This window comes from Rhea pennata, chromosome 2 (assembly GCF_028389875.1).
Source record: "Rhea pennata isolate bPtePen1 chromosome 2, bPtePen1.pri, whole genome shotgun sequence".
Taxonomy (NCBI): domain Eukaryota; kingdom Metazoa; phylum Chordata; class Aves; order Rheiformes; family Rheidae; genus Rhea; species Rhea pennata.
In genome coordinates, this window is record NC_084664.1 from 90,762,452 (window position 1) to 90,775,890 (window position 13,439).

Below are 13,439 nucleotides of genomic sequence, written 5' to 3' on the forward strand. Positions count from 1 at the left end.
AAATCTTTTATCTCTTAGAAACCAACTAACGATCTCTTCTGTCATGTGCATTTGAAACATGTTATTCTCTTAATGACTTGTTTTCTGCAGAGAACATTGCTGTTCTGAAAATGGGATGATTACCCACTTTGCCTGAGGACACTGTTCTTGAAGTATTTGAAGATTTTTGTGCTCATTACCCCTTCCCGTTGCAGTTTTCCATGTAGTTTCAGCACCTTTCTACTCTATGGAAGGGCAGAAATGCTACTTTACTTTACTTTCCATATAAGATACGCAATAAATGACAGTATCCTTGAGAGATCCTCGATCTCTTTCCATTTATGACCAGCTTTCTGAGCACAGTCCTGTTAGAGAATTCTTTGGGGAAATCCCATGGGGATTTAAATTTTTGCATATTGACCCCCTCCCCCGGTTACTGAAAAGACTGAATACAGTCTTTTGAATGGGAAAGTCAGTTGTATGATTCAGGTAGAAACTTATTGTCTTCTCCTCTCCTCCCACACTCCAGGTTTTATGATTAAAGATTTGTGAAAGTTTTTTCTTTTTTTTTTTTTTTTTTAATTAAGAAAACACTCTCCTTGTGTTGAGTTCAGTTGCTGGATTATTTAGCGTAGCCCTGAAGCTGATTTGCCCTTTTAAAATGGTTTAAAACTGACAATCCTCAACTCTCAGGATGAGTTTTGTAGATTTGGCCTCCTAGGCCAGGACATATTTATCTCTTTCCCTGCCTGAGAGAAACCTGATGAATTAGCTATGTGCCAAAGTGCAGAAAACCCCTGTTTGGGGATCTTTTTTTGTTTTTTCTGAAGCCCAGAAAATCCCTGTTTTCTTTGGAAGACCTGGAGATCTTCAAGATAAGGATGTTATTACAGAGTCTACAGGGAATAGTGGTGATATTAAATGCATTTCTCTCAGATGCAGATTTACTTTTTATAGTTCAGTGAACCAAGGAATCTAGTACAAGCCACTGAGGTTTTTTTCTCAAGCTACTTAAGGGAAGGCCTTGGATTAAGAGGGTCATCATGGTGATGTTTTCAAGAAACGCTTTGTACATTCCTTGCAGAATATGGTTGTGATCTAAATCTCATATCTATGATAAGTAGCAGCAACAATAAGAGAACCTTCTGCTCCTTAGAGTAGCTCACAGGTGAGCTGAACCTGCAGACCTCATCTCCTGGAGAAGTTGAATGGATTTTCTTTTTTTTTTTTTATTTAACCTCAAAATTATGAGGCAATCTTTTTGTTAATATGCTCTGAAAAATAAGAAATGTGAAGTTCATTGATAACTTGAGAAAATACAAGAAGCATTCTGTGTTCCTACTGCGGAATTTGTCAAGAAAACTGTCTCAGTATAAGGAGTCCTTAATGAGACCATATTTTGGTGTCATTAAGGTCAAAGGTTTACTGTGTTGCCAGCAAATACTAGATACCTTTTATTTTGCTCCAGTTGGGCGTAATTCATCAGACATGCTATATTTAATAATCTGACAAAAAAAGGGAAAGCATATATCCTCCTGCTACATATGAAGATAAGATCTTTTTCAAAATGCACCAAGATGTTTAGGACAAAAATCCAGCTAGTAGTCCTAAGAACCCTGCGGCATTTTTCAACATTGGCACTTTCAGAGGACAAGTATTGTATGTCTTTTGGCGGAAGGATTTCCAGCAGGACCAATTCCCAGCTACTTAAGCTGCTATATCCATCAGAAAATCTCTTGCCTAAGCTGCCATTGGCAGTGCCAGCCAGGAATATCACTGTAAGTTCCTTAGCCTTCTACATTTCTGCCTTTCCACTTCAAACTATGAAATGTCTTTCACTTCCTAGTGCTTTTGTCAATGGCCTGATGGTAGACATCTATGGCCATTTAGATAAGTTTGGCACCTTCCCCTCTGGATAACCATTTTCAATGGCAGGATATTCTTCAGAACTTTGATTCCAGGATAAACTCTTTCCTTGTTTCTCATAGTCTTGAGAAAGTAACTGGAAAATGAACTTTCAGACTAGTCAACACCATAACTTTTTTACGCAGATCGACTCAAGATTTCTGCATGTCTCTCTTGTTGCTTGTTCTTATCCATGATTTTTCCACCTTCCCAATGGTTCTGTGAATGATTGCATGCTTCACAAGGCTGTCAACTTATTTCAGCGTCAAGCTTTGGAGATCAGTTTGCATGTTCAATTGATGTTAACAAGTTCACATTCTTTTATGAAGAATTAAGAGGCAGTCCAAAACGGCACAAATGAATTTTCCTATTTCTTGTTGTAGTTGCTCATTAGTTGAATGTGAACACAGTGGCATTTCGAACCATGTGTCTTTTCTAAACAGATGAAGAGAGAGTTTGTTAGTATCAGAAGACCTGTATTAGAAACCACCAAGACCCCTAGAGTTTTCTTACACTTGAAAAAAAAAGGTTATTCATACCAAATGTTGGTATAAAATCATTGCAAAATTTAGCGTCATTTGAGCCATTAGCCTTGTTAGCTAAAATGTTCTTTACATTTTACATGAGTACATACTTTTTTATGCAGATACAGAGTTTCTGCTATAATTCCACTTGCATATGTTCAAGAACGGGGAATAGAATTTATCCCAACTACTTTTGTTCATCTTCTACTACTGCCTTGCTTCACTATGTTTGATTTTGATTCACAGCTTCAGATTTTTGCTAGTCATGAAACTGTTATACTAATTAAAAGAGGATGCAGTCATTGAGTATAGATATAGAAGTAATACGCTGTTGTTGAAAGGTATTAAGTTCAGATTCACTCCTGACCTTTCCTAGAACTGAGAGAACTTCAGGGCTTTGTTTGTTTTCTCTTTGTATCTCCTTTCCTTTCCCCAAATGATGTAGTGTATAGTCATTTGTAATTAAAAAAGGAAAGGAAAAATAAATAGAGAATAATGGGAGATTGAAAATTTCATTAGAAGTATTGTATGGGGAATGGTGTGTCACCTCTGAAACCTGCTCTCAAAAACAAAATTGAGTGCAGTTCAATAGTTGTACCACACAGTGTCACAATTTGACTTCACTTCTTACCACTCTGCATCTTTTCTCATTGTAGATGAAGGTATTTACAAAGCTGGAGAAGAGCGATCTGAAATGTGGGGAGCAGCTGAAGTGCAGGAAGATGAAGATACTCGTGTAGAAGTTCCACTGGACCAGGTAATGATCAAGCTTTAAATAAATGGCTTTTTTGGGGGGAGAACAGGTTGTTGTTTTTCTTTCCCCAGTTTCTTTCATGAGCACAGCACAATTCTGTGGCAATGATTATAACTGCTGACAGATACAGCTCTGTTTATAGAAGCTTTAGAACGTCTTCCCTTTTCTGTTAATCTGTCAGAAACCAGTTATGTTGTCATCATACATCACCTTCAGAACTGGTCTGGAGGCCCTGACAGGGCCTATAGAATCAGGACTCCCTAACAAATATATTCACCTGAATCACAGTCCCTTTATACTAGTGGAACAGTATGGAAAGGACTACAGCACAGAATCAAGGTCAGAATTCTAGCACTCCTGAATCACAGACAGACATGGATTTATTTGTAGGGTTTTTTGTTTGTTTGTTTTTAAATCAAGCTATCAGCACTGTCTCATATTTGAACAACAGGATATTTAGTTGGCCAAAATTTTCATCATAAAACCAGATGCAATAAATAGGTTTTGATGTGTTAATATACTTTTATCTGGTTTAGGATTGTACACCCTTAGTTTTATTTTGTATGGTTTTATTAAATGAACTCTTGTGAACTGATGTAATCCAGAAATAAGTAAGTTAAAGTTTATTCCAATTAAGTGGGGAGTAGAACTATTTTAATTATTTGCTGAAAATGTATTCTTTTTCTGCTAGTGAATTGCTTACAAGCCAGTCCTCATTCATCTTGCATCTTTGTAGGAATTTGACAATGCACTCAGCTTTGTGTCCAGCCCACTGTTGCATTGTGCTTTTGGTCTGTGGTTGATAATGGCTTGGGGTCAGCCACCTAGGTCATGTGATAATATTTCTGATCCATGCAGTAAGTAGTGTAAAGAATAACAATTTACTTGATCGATTGGTCAGGCTAAAAATCATCCCAGTAACATAAGGGTTTCTCAGACATCTTTATGACTTGCTGGCGGTCATTTCAGTGCTGAAGGACAGTGACTAATATGAGATTATAAACATACAGAAGGGAAATGAGTTAAAAGTATTTATCTGAAAAACACTTTAACCACTCAGGGCAACACACTGAGACATAAGCAATCCAGGAAATTTCAGAAGTGTTTTGGAGACAATTTTTTGGTGCAAGTACAAGGGTCAATGATTAGGTGAGGTGTTCTGCTAGATTTCCTACAGATAAATAAAAAGAAACTGGTTTGGGATGCAATGGCAGTCAGTGGCAGTCTTAGTTGCAGTAGCCACAAGAAGATAAAGATCCTGAAGGAAGTAGAGAAGAAAAATAGAAAATTAAAAATGCTGGAATTCAGGAGAGTAGACTTTTGCCTGTTCAGGAAACTGGCAGGTCAGCCTCATGCAGGATCCTGCTTGAAGGACAGAGGAGTATAGGAGAGCTGGTTAGTCTCCAAGGATAACTTTCTCAGAGCACAAGAACGATCTGTCCCAGTGTGCAAGAAAATGAGGCATAGAAGGAGGCCAGACTGGCTGAACAGGGAACTCCTACTTGAGCTCATCCTGAGAAAGGAAAGGTATGGGAGGTAGAAGTGGGGACAGACTGCTAATGAGCAATACAGAAACATTGCCTGGGCATGCAGGGATGAAATTGGGAAGGGCAAAGCTTGTCTGGAAATGGAAGCTGATGCTTGTGACTGGAAGCAAACAGCAAATATTTACCAAACAAATTGTGCTTGACCAAGCTGTTTGCCTCTGTGGTGAAATGACTGGCTCTCTGGATAAAAGGAGAGCAGTTATTGTCATTTATCTTGCTTTAACATAGACCCTCATATTTTGTTTATAGGAAAATTGGGAGATAGGTAAGAAGATATAGGGAGGGAGACATCCTTAGGGAAGGTATAGATAGGATTGGTGGATTACAAGATGGGTGATAAACTTACCTAGTTTGAGAATCAAAGGGTCTGTGATTTTAAATCTAATGGCATGTATTTATGAATGATGTTCCTTGGGGTTTCATGCTGAGCCTGATATGGTTTAGCATGTTCATCAGTGATGTGGATGATGGCAGGGATGCATCCTCATTCAGGTCAAAAGTGACTCCATACTGTCCTTGTCAGTTGATGTGCTGGAGAGCAGGGCATCAGAGGGATAGCAACGACTTGAAGGAATGAGATGAAGTAAACTTCATAAAGTTTATCAAAGAAAAATGAGAAGTCCTGCACCTGGGCTAGAATAACTGTGCTTTGATACAGGCTTGGAGCTGGCAGACTAGGGAGCGACTCTGCAGAAAAGGCCCTGAGGTCCTGGTGGCTAACAGGATGAAAGTGAATCAGCAGTGCACGCTTTGGTGATGATGGTTGATTACATACAGGGTTGCGTTGGTAAGAGCCAGTGCATCAAGAGAAGTGATTGTTTACCTCAATGTGGTATCTGTGAGGTTATGTCTGGATTATTTTGACCAGTTTTGAGCCTCTCCCAGTACAAGAGGGGTATTTATAAACAAGAGAGAGTCCAGCACAACAACATACTAAAATGTTTAGAATGCAAAAGCATATGACACACAAGGAGAAGCTTGGAGAACTGTGTTTGTCGAGCCTTGAAGGCTAAACAAGAGAGGGCAACTTTTCAACTTCTCTCAATTTCTTTCACTTACATATGTGAGTTAAAGAGAAGATGAAGCCAACCATTTCCCTGAGTTGCACAGAGAACAAATAAGGCAGTGGTCATAAGTAGCAACAAGGGAAGTCTGAGTATTAGGAAGAACATTTTCACAGAGTTGTAAGCACTGTCTTGTCTAGAGAGGATATGGAATCTCCATCGTTGGCTACTTTTAAAACTAAATTGGACAAGGTAGCCTCTTTGAACTTTGAAGTTAGTCTTGCTTTCAGCAGGGCTAGATGATGTCTAGAGGTCTCTTCCAACATAATTATTTCCTGTGGTTCTGTATTTGTTCATCTCAGATTTTTTCAGTTTTATAAACAACTTTTTGGGTAAGATTTGTCTGGCTTTTGTACTTCCTATTTTTTGGTTGATTTTTAAAATTCATTTCAATCAAGTAAAAGAAGAATAATAGACATATATACAAGCTATGTCTCCAGACTTAAAGAGGAATGTCTGAGGGGAAATTGGATAGAAGTTTTATAACCTTATACTGTGTTGTAATTTCTGCCTTTCTGTGCTTTAACAAAGCCACATGTGATATTGCCACTGCAGCAAGTTTGAAGAATGGTACAGTATCAGTCTGGAAAAAAGAATCTGGATCTCTGCATTTGCTTTATTTTAGGCTGCTGTTTCTAAATGGAATAATTTTCAGTGATTGATTGTTTTTAATGGGAAGGAATGTTGCTCAGCTATTCTGCAGACATTGTTTTTGAAGACGTGATCCAAGTGATTGAAAGATGCAAGAGCATGACTGATCCTGGTCCCTGGTACAGAGTTCTGCTGCTGTGTCTTTTCACAGCAAGTACCTGCCCCAGCCTGAGAGCTCTGTGCTAAATGCCATCAAGCTCATCAGCCCTGTTAATTGCAGTTGAGGTGGTATGATAGAGTTCGTTGCTTTGTGCTGATAGTAGCGATGTTGAGGAAGATCATACCTGCTTGTCTTCTTAATCTTTGTTTCTTATGACATCCTGAAGTATATCTTGTCCAGGTCTTAGCTCTGTAATAATCAATTTGTAAGATGATTAGCCTGTTACTGGCCTCTGTAGGTGCATAAAGAATTCCCCTGGGTAGTGTAAAGCATTTGACAGTATAAATTGGGTTGTCAAATCTCAGTTTTTATGTTGGCTGTGGTGCTTGTGAAATCCAAGAGCCCTAGAGACAGGAGTCTTTCCAAAGGCTGTAGCACAGGCAATGGGTCTGGCCATTGCACTAGCAGTCTTGCCAGTTTGCTTCATCTCAACTGCTGGTGACTGTCATTAGGGAGAGGAGAACAGTGAATTCTTCACTGCCAATTCTGTACTTGGCAGACATAGCTGGGATTGTTGATACAGTTGCCAGTGAGCATCACTTGTGCTGGTAGGCTTGTAACACTGGGAACTAGCTTGAACCACTGAGCTCATTTACACAGGTCCTTGTATCATCTTCAAATAGAAATACTTTTCAAGTGCTCCCAATTTGGACCGGGAACTGTGTTACCTCTGGTAGCATATGTGTGTTTGCACATGTATCAAACATTCATATTGCTCATAATCTTCTGATTTTCATATTTCCAGGAAAGCAAGGCAAAGCACCAAAATGTTTTCTTCCCACTTTTTATTGAGAACTCCAGCTATGGTTTATTTCTGAGTTTTAGAACTATATGTATAGTTTCCTATACAATCTGGCAAGAAGAAAGGTCTTCTGAGTAACTCCATGTACACTTTATTCCAGAATAACTGAGGTTACTCAGACCTTGAAAACATTTAGCATTTTGCAGGTACAGATTCTTGTTAATGGCAGTTTTAAATAGTTTTAAAATTATATAATATAAAGCTCTATAGCTTGTTCTTAACTGAACTCAGTTTGTGTTCCAGAAACATGGAACAGGACAGCCAGCCAGTGCTTAGCTATCTTGCATAATACATGAATATTTACATACCAGCTTTCACTAGAATGCTGAGACTTCTGATGTGCTATCATCATTTTCATCAGCCACATAAAGTGAGGTGGTTGCTAATGAGCCTTCTCTGTCTTACTATTTGAAGTACACAGTTGAACAAATGCCAGATTAGCCATTAACTAAACTTAGTGTAGTACTGGCTAGACACCTGCTTATGTCCTGTTCTGTAAAAATGCTGTCTGCCAGCTGAGAACACATTGAAAGAATGAGATTTGCTTTACTCCAGACTAGCTGACAGTTGTACTTTAACACCAAGAAGGAAAAATCAGTGTTTTGCCTAAAATCAAACCAGACCCTTCTGTATTCTGTACCAAGACTTAAAATTCCAAATACAAAATGGATAGTTTCTTCTTTTGCCATGCAGGCTTACTCCAAGTTTGCTGTTTATGTCACTGTGTCAACATCAACAGGAACTGATGACAGACTATGAAATCAATTGTGCAAATAGCTGGGGAACAATGCAGTTTTATTTTGGAAGATATTTGCAGTTCTTGGTAGGAGGGAATGAAGCAGTAGAAGTTTCATATTTGAAATGCTAACTAAATGTGTTACTTGAGTCTGTTGTTAGTATAGATATATTCCAGGTGACTTTTTCTAAGATATGAAAATTGTCAGCCAGTAAAACTTTCAGAATAAACTACTACTTTTCTTCAATTTTATTTAAGTTGTGGAGATGAGTAAGTTTGAGAATTATGAAGTACAAAGTTATTCGGTCCCTAGGAGGAATTCAGGTGTGTTACTGCACAAGCCTGCTTTGCCATGGGAATATAGTACTGGCTATTAAGATGTAAGTGATGGAGAAGATATCTGATTTATTTTGTTTTCCTTCAGACCCATCATGCCCATCTCCCTCTCTCTTTCTGTGTTTATTTATAAAGATTACTGGAAGTTAAATTTGTCTAATGGGCTCTGATTTGGGGGGCTGTTGTGGATGGTCACACTCCTGGTTCTTTCACTAGCCATTTACTTCCCATTATTCCTGGTTCTTTCACTAGCCATTTACTTCCCATTATTCCAGACATGTCCACTGATTAATGCAGTCCTGATGCCACTCATTATTCTCCATTTCCTGGGCTGTGATGTGATGTGAAATTGTGTAGCTCCCTTAGGTGCCCTCTGTGTAGCTGGAATATATCAGCAGCTGCAGAAAATTTGCACCTTTCATTTGCAGTTTTCATTATGAAGTATATATTTTGCTTTAGAGACCCAAGATTCACCTCAGTGAACTAAATAAAATGTTTATCTTTCCTGTTGCTGAAGGCAAAATGTTTAAGTTTGCATTGATTCAACATTAAAACAGGCTGGCTGCTGAAAGAGACATTCCTTGCTTATAAAGGCCAGAATTCTTCACTAGCAAACATTTTGCATTACATCAGTAAGAATTTCAAAATGGCATCTGGAAAGACTACATGCAAGATTTTTTTATACTCAAATTTTGCTACAAGTGATGTAACTATAATTAAAATCTTCTAGATGTTGAGTGCTGATCAAGTCAGCAGATAAAAATATTTTTTTCCTGCATGTTTTTCATTCAACTCTATTGATTTACACTTAAGTTTTTGTTGCTTATCTGTGTATGAGATAGGACAGCCTACACTGATTTGTTATCTGTAGTTCAGGATAAGAAGAGACAGAGAGCTTCCTTAGATTTCTGCATTAGATGTGTGTGATTTCTAAAGTTGTAGCAGCAGGATCTGATCTTGTCTTTGAAGGTCTGTGTAGCCAACTGTTAGAAGGTCTAGATTCTCCAGTGTGAAGACTGCAAACACAGTTCTATTGTAAAATATGTCTGGATGCCGCTTTGAAAAAAGCTCCCTCTTGCACATGCACCTTTCTTGAAAAACCCCTCGCAATCCTAAAGTGTTATGCTTTCTCGAATTGTTAAACTTTTAGGGTATTTTACATTCACTGTGGAGGACTTCCTCTCCCACCTGTTCCCAGAGAAAAAGAAATCTTTTATGTATTTCTGCAACATCAGTGTGGCCTCTTTTGAAATGGTTAGTAGCTTTCTCGTGTCAGTATCTACAAGGATGCACAATGGACTATACTGCATTGTAGGGTGTGAAGTGCGAAATTTAGGGTCAATTTTCATGCATACACAGAAAAATGCTGTTATTGAAAAGCTAGGCACAATTTTTTGTCAGTGCAATGGGTGGAGAAAAATGTTGTTGACTTGAGTATATCTTAGAAATTTAAGGATCTGGTCAAATGTTTCCTTCTCTGTCATGGCCTTCTTGTGGTTAGGGAAGTGTGTGTGTTTCCAGTTACCACACGTTGTAACTGAGGAATGGAGTTGGAAAGCTTGTTCTTTTCTACAGTTTCAAGTCATGCCACTTCCCTTCATTTTGGGTAGAGTTCTAGGTGCTATGATCTCATGGAAAATCAGACTCTGGACTCAGGTGCTACATTTGTTGTAAAAATGCATCAAACTCATAAATATATTTGAGTTTAAAGTTGGTTTTTTTGGAGGTAAAGACATTTTTTTGACTTCCAAAACAGCACCACATTTACTATGTGGGAACTGTAAACCTCAAGAATACTTAACTATTCATTTCTTTATTTTTAAGTGCTTGGGTTTTGTAAATGATGTGGAAGATAAGTGTGCTGCTGTCACTTAGCAACCCTGTCTGGTTCAGGAACAAAATGTTTTGCTATTGGAATCTGTGCAGTACAGCTGCAAAGCGTTCTTGACTTGAGTAGTAGCAGGGGCAGCTCGGTCTTTTTAAGCTGATTGGTGCAATCAAAGTTAAGTATTACTGATACTGTATTTGTGAGATGTATTTGTGACAATATGTATGACCATTAAGATTTTGTTTGCCTCATTGTTTGTCTGTTGTGGCCATTATCTAAGTAAACATTTCCAAATGGTTTCAGTAAAGTAAAATTATGTTTTACATTAATGGTATAAAATAATTTCCGCCTTAAATGATTTGTGATAGTGCACTTTTCAATATTCTAGTATCAGTCATGTACAAACCTACTGAGAGGTTACATTAGCATCCCTGGAGGAGGAGAAGCCAAATGCTTCAATGTCTAAAGATTTCCTGACTTATTGCTTCTGAATGATGATGGCATTTGTTAATGTAGTTCTTAATGAATGATAGCATGATGAGTGTAATTAGAACACATCTTTCTTTTTTAAATGCTCTGTTTTTGCTGAGATAAAAAATACCATCAAGCAACCATACTTCTTGAATGCAAAATGAAATTCACTCTGTTCCTTGTCAACCTTCTAGTAAGTCAGGAGGGCTCTGGAAGTCAAGTTGGGGCCATGTTTTCAGCCTTGTTAAGATGACAATGACTTCAGTTGTTCTGTGTGCCTTTGGTTGACTATGCCTTTGAATATACATATACTACATTTTTGTTGGTGCATCTTCTTATTGATAGTCCATGATAAGCAAAGAATCATGTTCGCAATCATCAAGGTACGGTTTGAAAGCTAATTATCTTAGCTACAGTAATTTCAACTGGGGAACAAACATTGTCTTTGCTTAAAAGATTAAGCCAGCTAAACAAGATAGAAGGTTATTTTCTATTTTCCTGCAATTGCACAAAAAGAAAAGGAAAACCTTCTTAGAAGCACATCTGGCTGTAGGAAGAATGATCCATCACAGTCACTGGGAAAGGGTGCAGCTCTTGCCTGTCCTAGAAGACATTTACTCTTAATGAAGATTACCTCAAGGAATAAGAATGTAGTCACCTCATGCTTCTCCAGTCTTTTGTTCATTGCTGTGAAGTTCAAGTTGTGTTACCGTCTTTCATGATGTGGACATAGGACTAAAGGAACTCAGACATACTTACCTTCTAGTTTATTATGGTATATATGCGTAATTATCCTGGGCTACGACTGACTGGATACTTCCAGAGAATTTTTGAAATGCCGCTTACTTTCAGCTAAGACCCTGGAATCTCTCCTTTTGAAGTTGGACATTAATATTTGCAAAACATTGATGGAGATGATAGTTGTGTTTGTTTAGTTGTATTATAAAGTAGCAATAGACTGTAGTCACTCAGTTCTAGAGCTGTAACTGGTTCCCTGATTTGAAATGTCTTATGCTTTCACGGGAATCCCAACTGTAATTTACTTGCACTACTTCATGTAAGCCAACACAGTAGTTCACAGTCTAACTCAGACTTAGATGAAATGAGGAACAGCAGAATCCCACGTCTGTTTCAACTATCAAACCAATGCATTCTGTATCCACAGATGCTCTTAATGGAAATATTCTGGTTATTTAAAAGATAGCTGATGAAAAGCTAAAAACTAAGATGTGAAATGTTACTGTCCATCCCTGGATAAACAAGATTATTGCTGACTTCTAAAAATGAGTCTGATCATTTCTGCAAGGAATTAAGGAATTAAGGTCTGACTCAACATACCTATTTTGCTTTCAGTAGACCTATCCTGATTCATCCTGACTGAAAGAACACAGTTTGCAGTAACTTGATGTATACATAATGGACATTTTGTACAGTTGTAGGTGGAAAGATGACTGGAGTGAACTAAAATCAATGAAAAGGTTCCCGTAGACTGTAGGGGACTTTGAATTAGACCCTGACCTATAAGCACTTATATGTAGGCTTTAGCTCACTACTTCAAGTTCACTAAAATCATTGGAACTGCTCAGGGAAGTAAAGTGAAGCATGTACAGTATTCACAGACTTTTGACCATAAAAATTATCTTTTTCTTCCCCATATATAAATGTGCACATAAGCATTCTTTCTCCCTAAATATGCAAAACCTAACTTCTACTAGGTATTTTTCTTTCTCAGTGAAGAGTATGCATTTAATGCAGAGCATGCTAATTTCTGTAACTCTATAGCATAGCTAATAGATCAAAAAAATTTCAGTAGAAAATATCATGCTTTTTATATAAAGTGCAACATATGATTTGATAGGTGATTTTTGGCCTTAAGTGTGCTCCCTACAGTCTTGCCTTAGGTCTGTTGTTTGTTCTCAAATGCATCTTCTGTGCTGGTGTTTACATTTCAAGAAAGACTCCTATGTTTTTGCATGCAATGGAAACCATACTGCATTCTAGAGTACCTTGCAGAAGATTTTTCCCTCGGATCAGTGGAGTGGAGTTCAACTTGTTTGACATATCCTCTCTGATGTAAAGCAGCTTGAAAGGATTAAATGAAGAATGCATTTTACTTTTCAGTTATTAGCTATAAACATGACTTTTTATTTTTGTCTTTAGTAAGTAACGGTCATGTAGTAATATGGTAAGGATATCTTGAAATTTTCAATTACTATAAAAATATCATATTTGCATTGATGAGATTTGTTTTATTGATCTTGTTGTGTACTATTACTGTTCAAGCAATTTAGCTTGACTGATCAGGTTAAAACAGATGGCATTTAAATGTTGTTTGATGCTAGTTTCCTATGAGCTTCCAAGTTTCTGGGTAAAGTTCAATATGCTGTGTTTAGCTTTTATGTTGTTCACAGTTTTAACTCTTAAATAATTTGGATCTATTTCTATTTTAGACAGAAAAGATCTAAATGAATCTAGCTAACACAGCAGTTTAGGAAATTACTGCCATTAGGCTTCTGTGCCAAAGATTGCTGCCAAAGCAAAAAAGCAAAAAAAGTATACACACTAGGACGCATATGTTTACACCTCAGTGGTGTGGTGCAAAGTCTGCACACCTTCCTCTGCAGTTTAAAATGAGCCACTATGCTGAAGCAGTTCAGGCAAAGGCACATATTCTATTTTGAT

General features: G+C 37.7%; 1 protein-coding gene across 1 annotated transcript in view; it reads left to right on the forward strand.

Moving 5' to 3' along the window:
* DCDC2 (doublecortin domain containing 2) overlaps positions 1-13,439 on the forward strand; it is a 70,936-nt gene that overhangs the window by 53,859 nt on the left and 3,638 nt on the right. Inside the window, exon 10 of the mRNA XM_062568029.1 lies at positions 3,065-3,165. Coding sequence (XP_062424013.1) covers positions 3,065-3,165 — 101 coding nt within the window. The remainder of the gene's footprint in view (positions 1-3,064; positions 3,166-13,439) is intronic.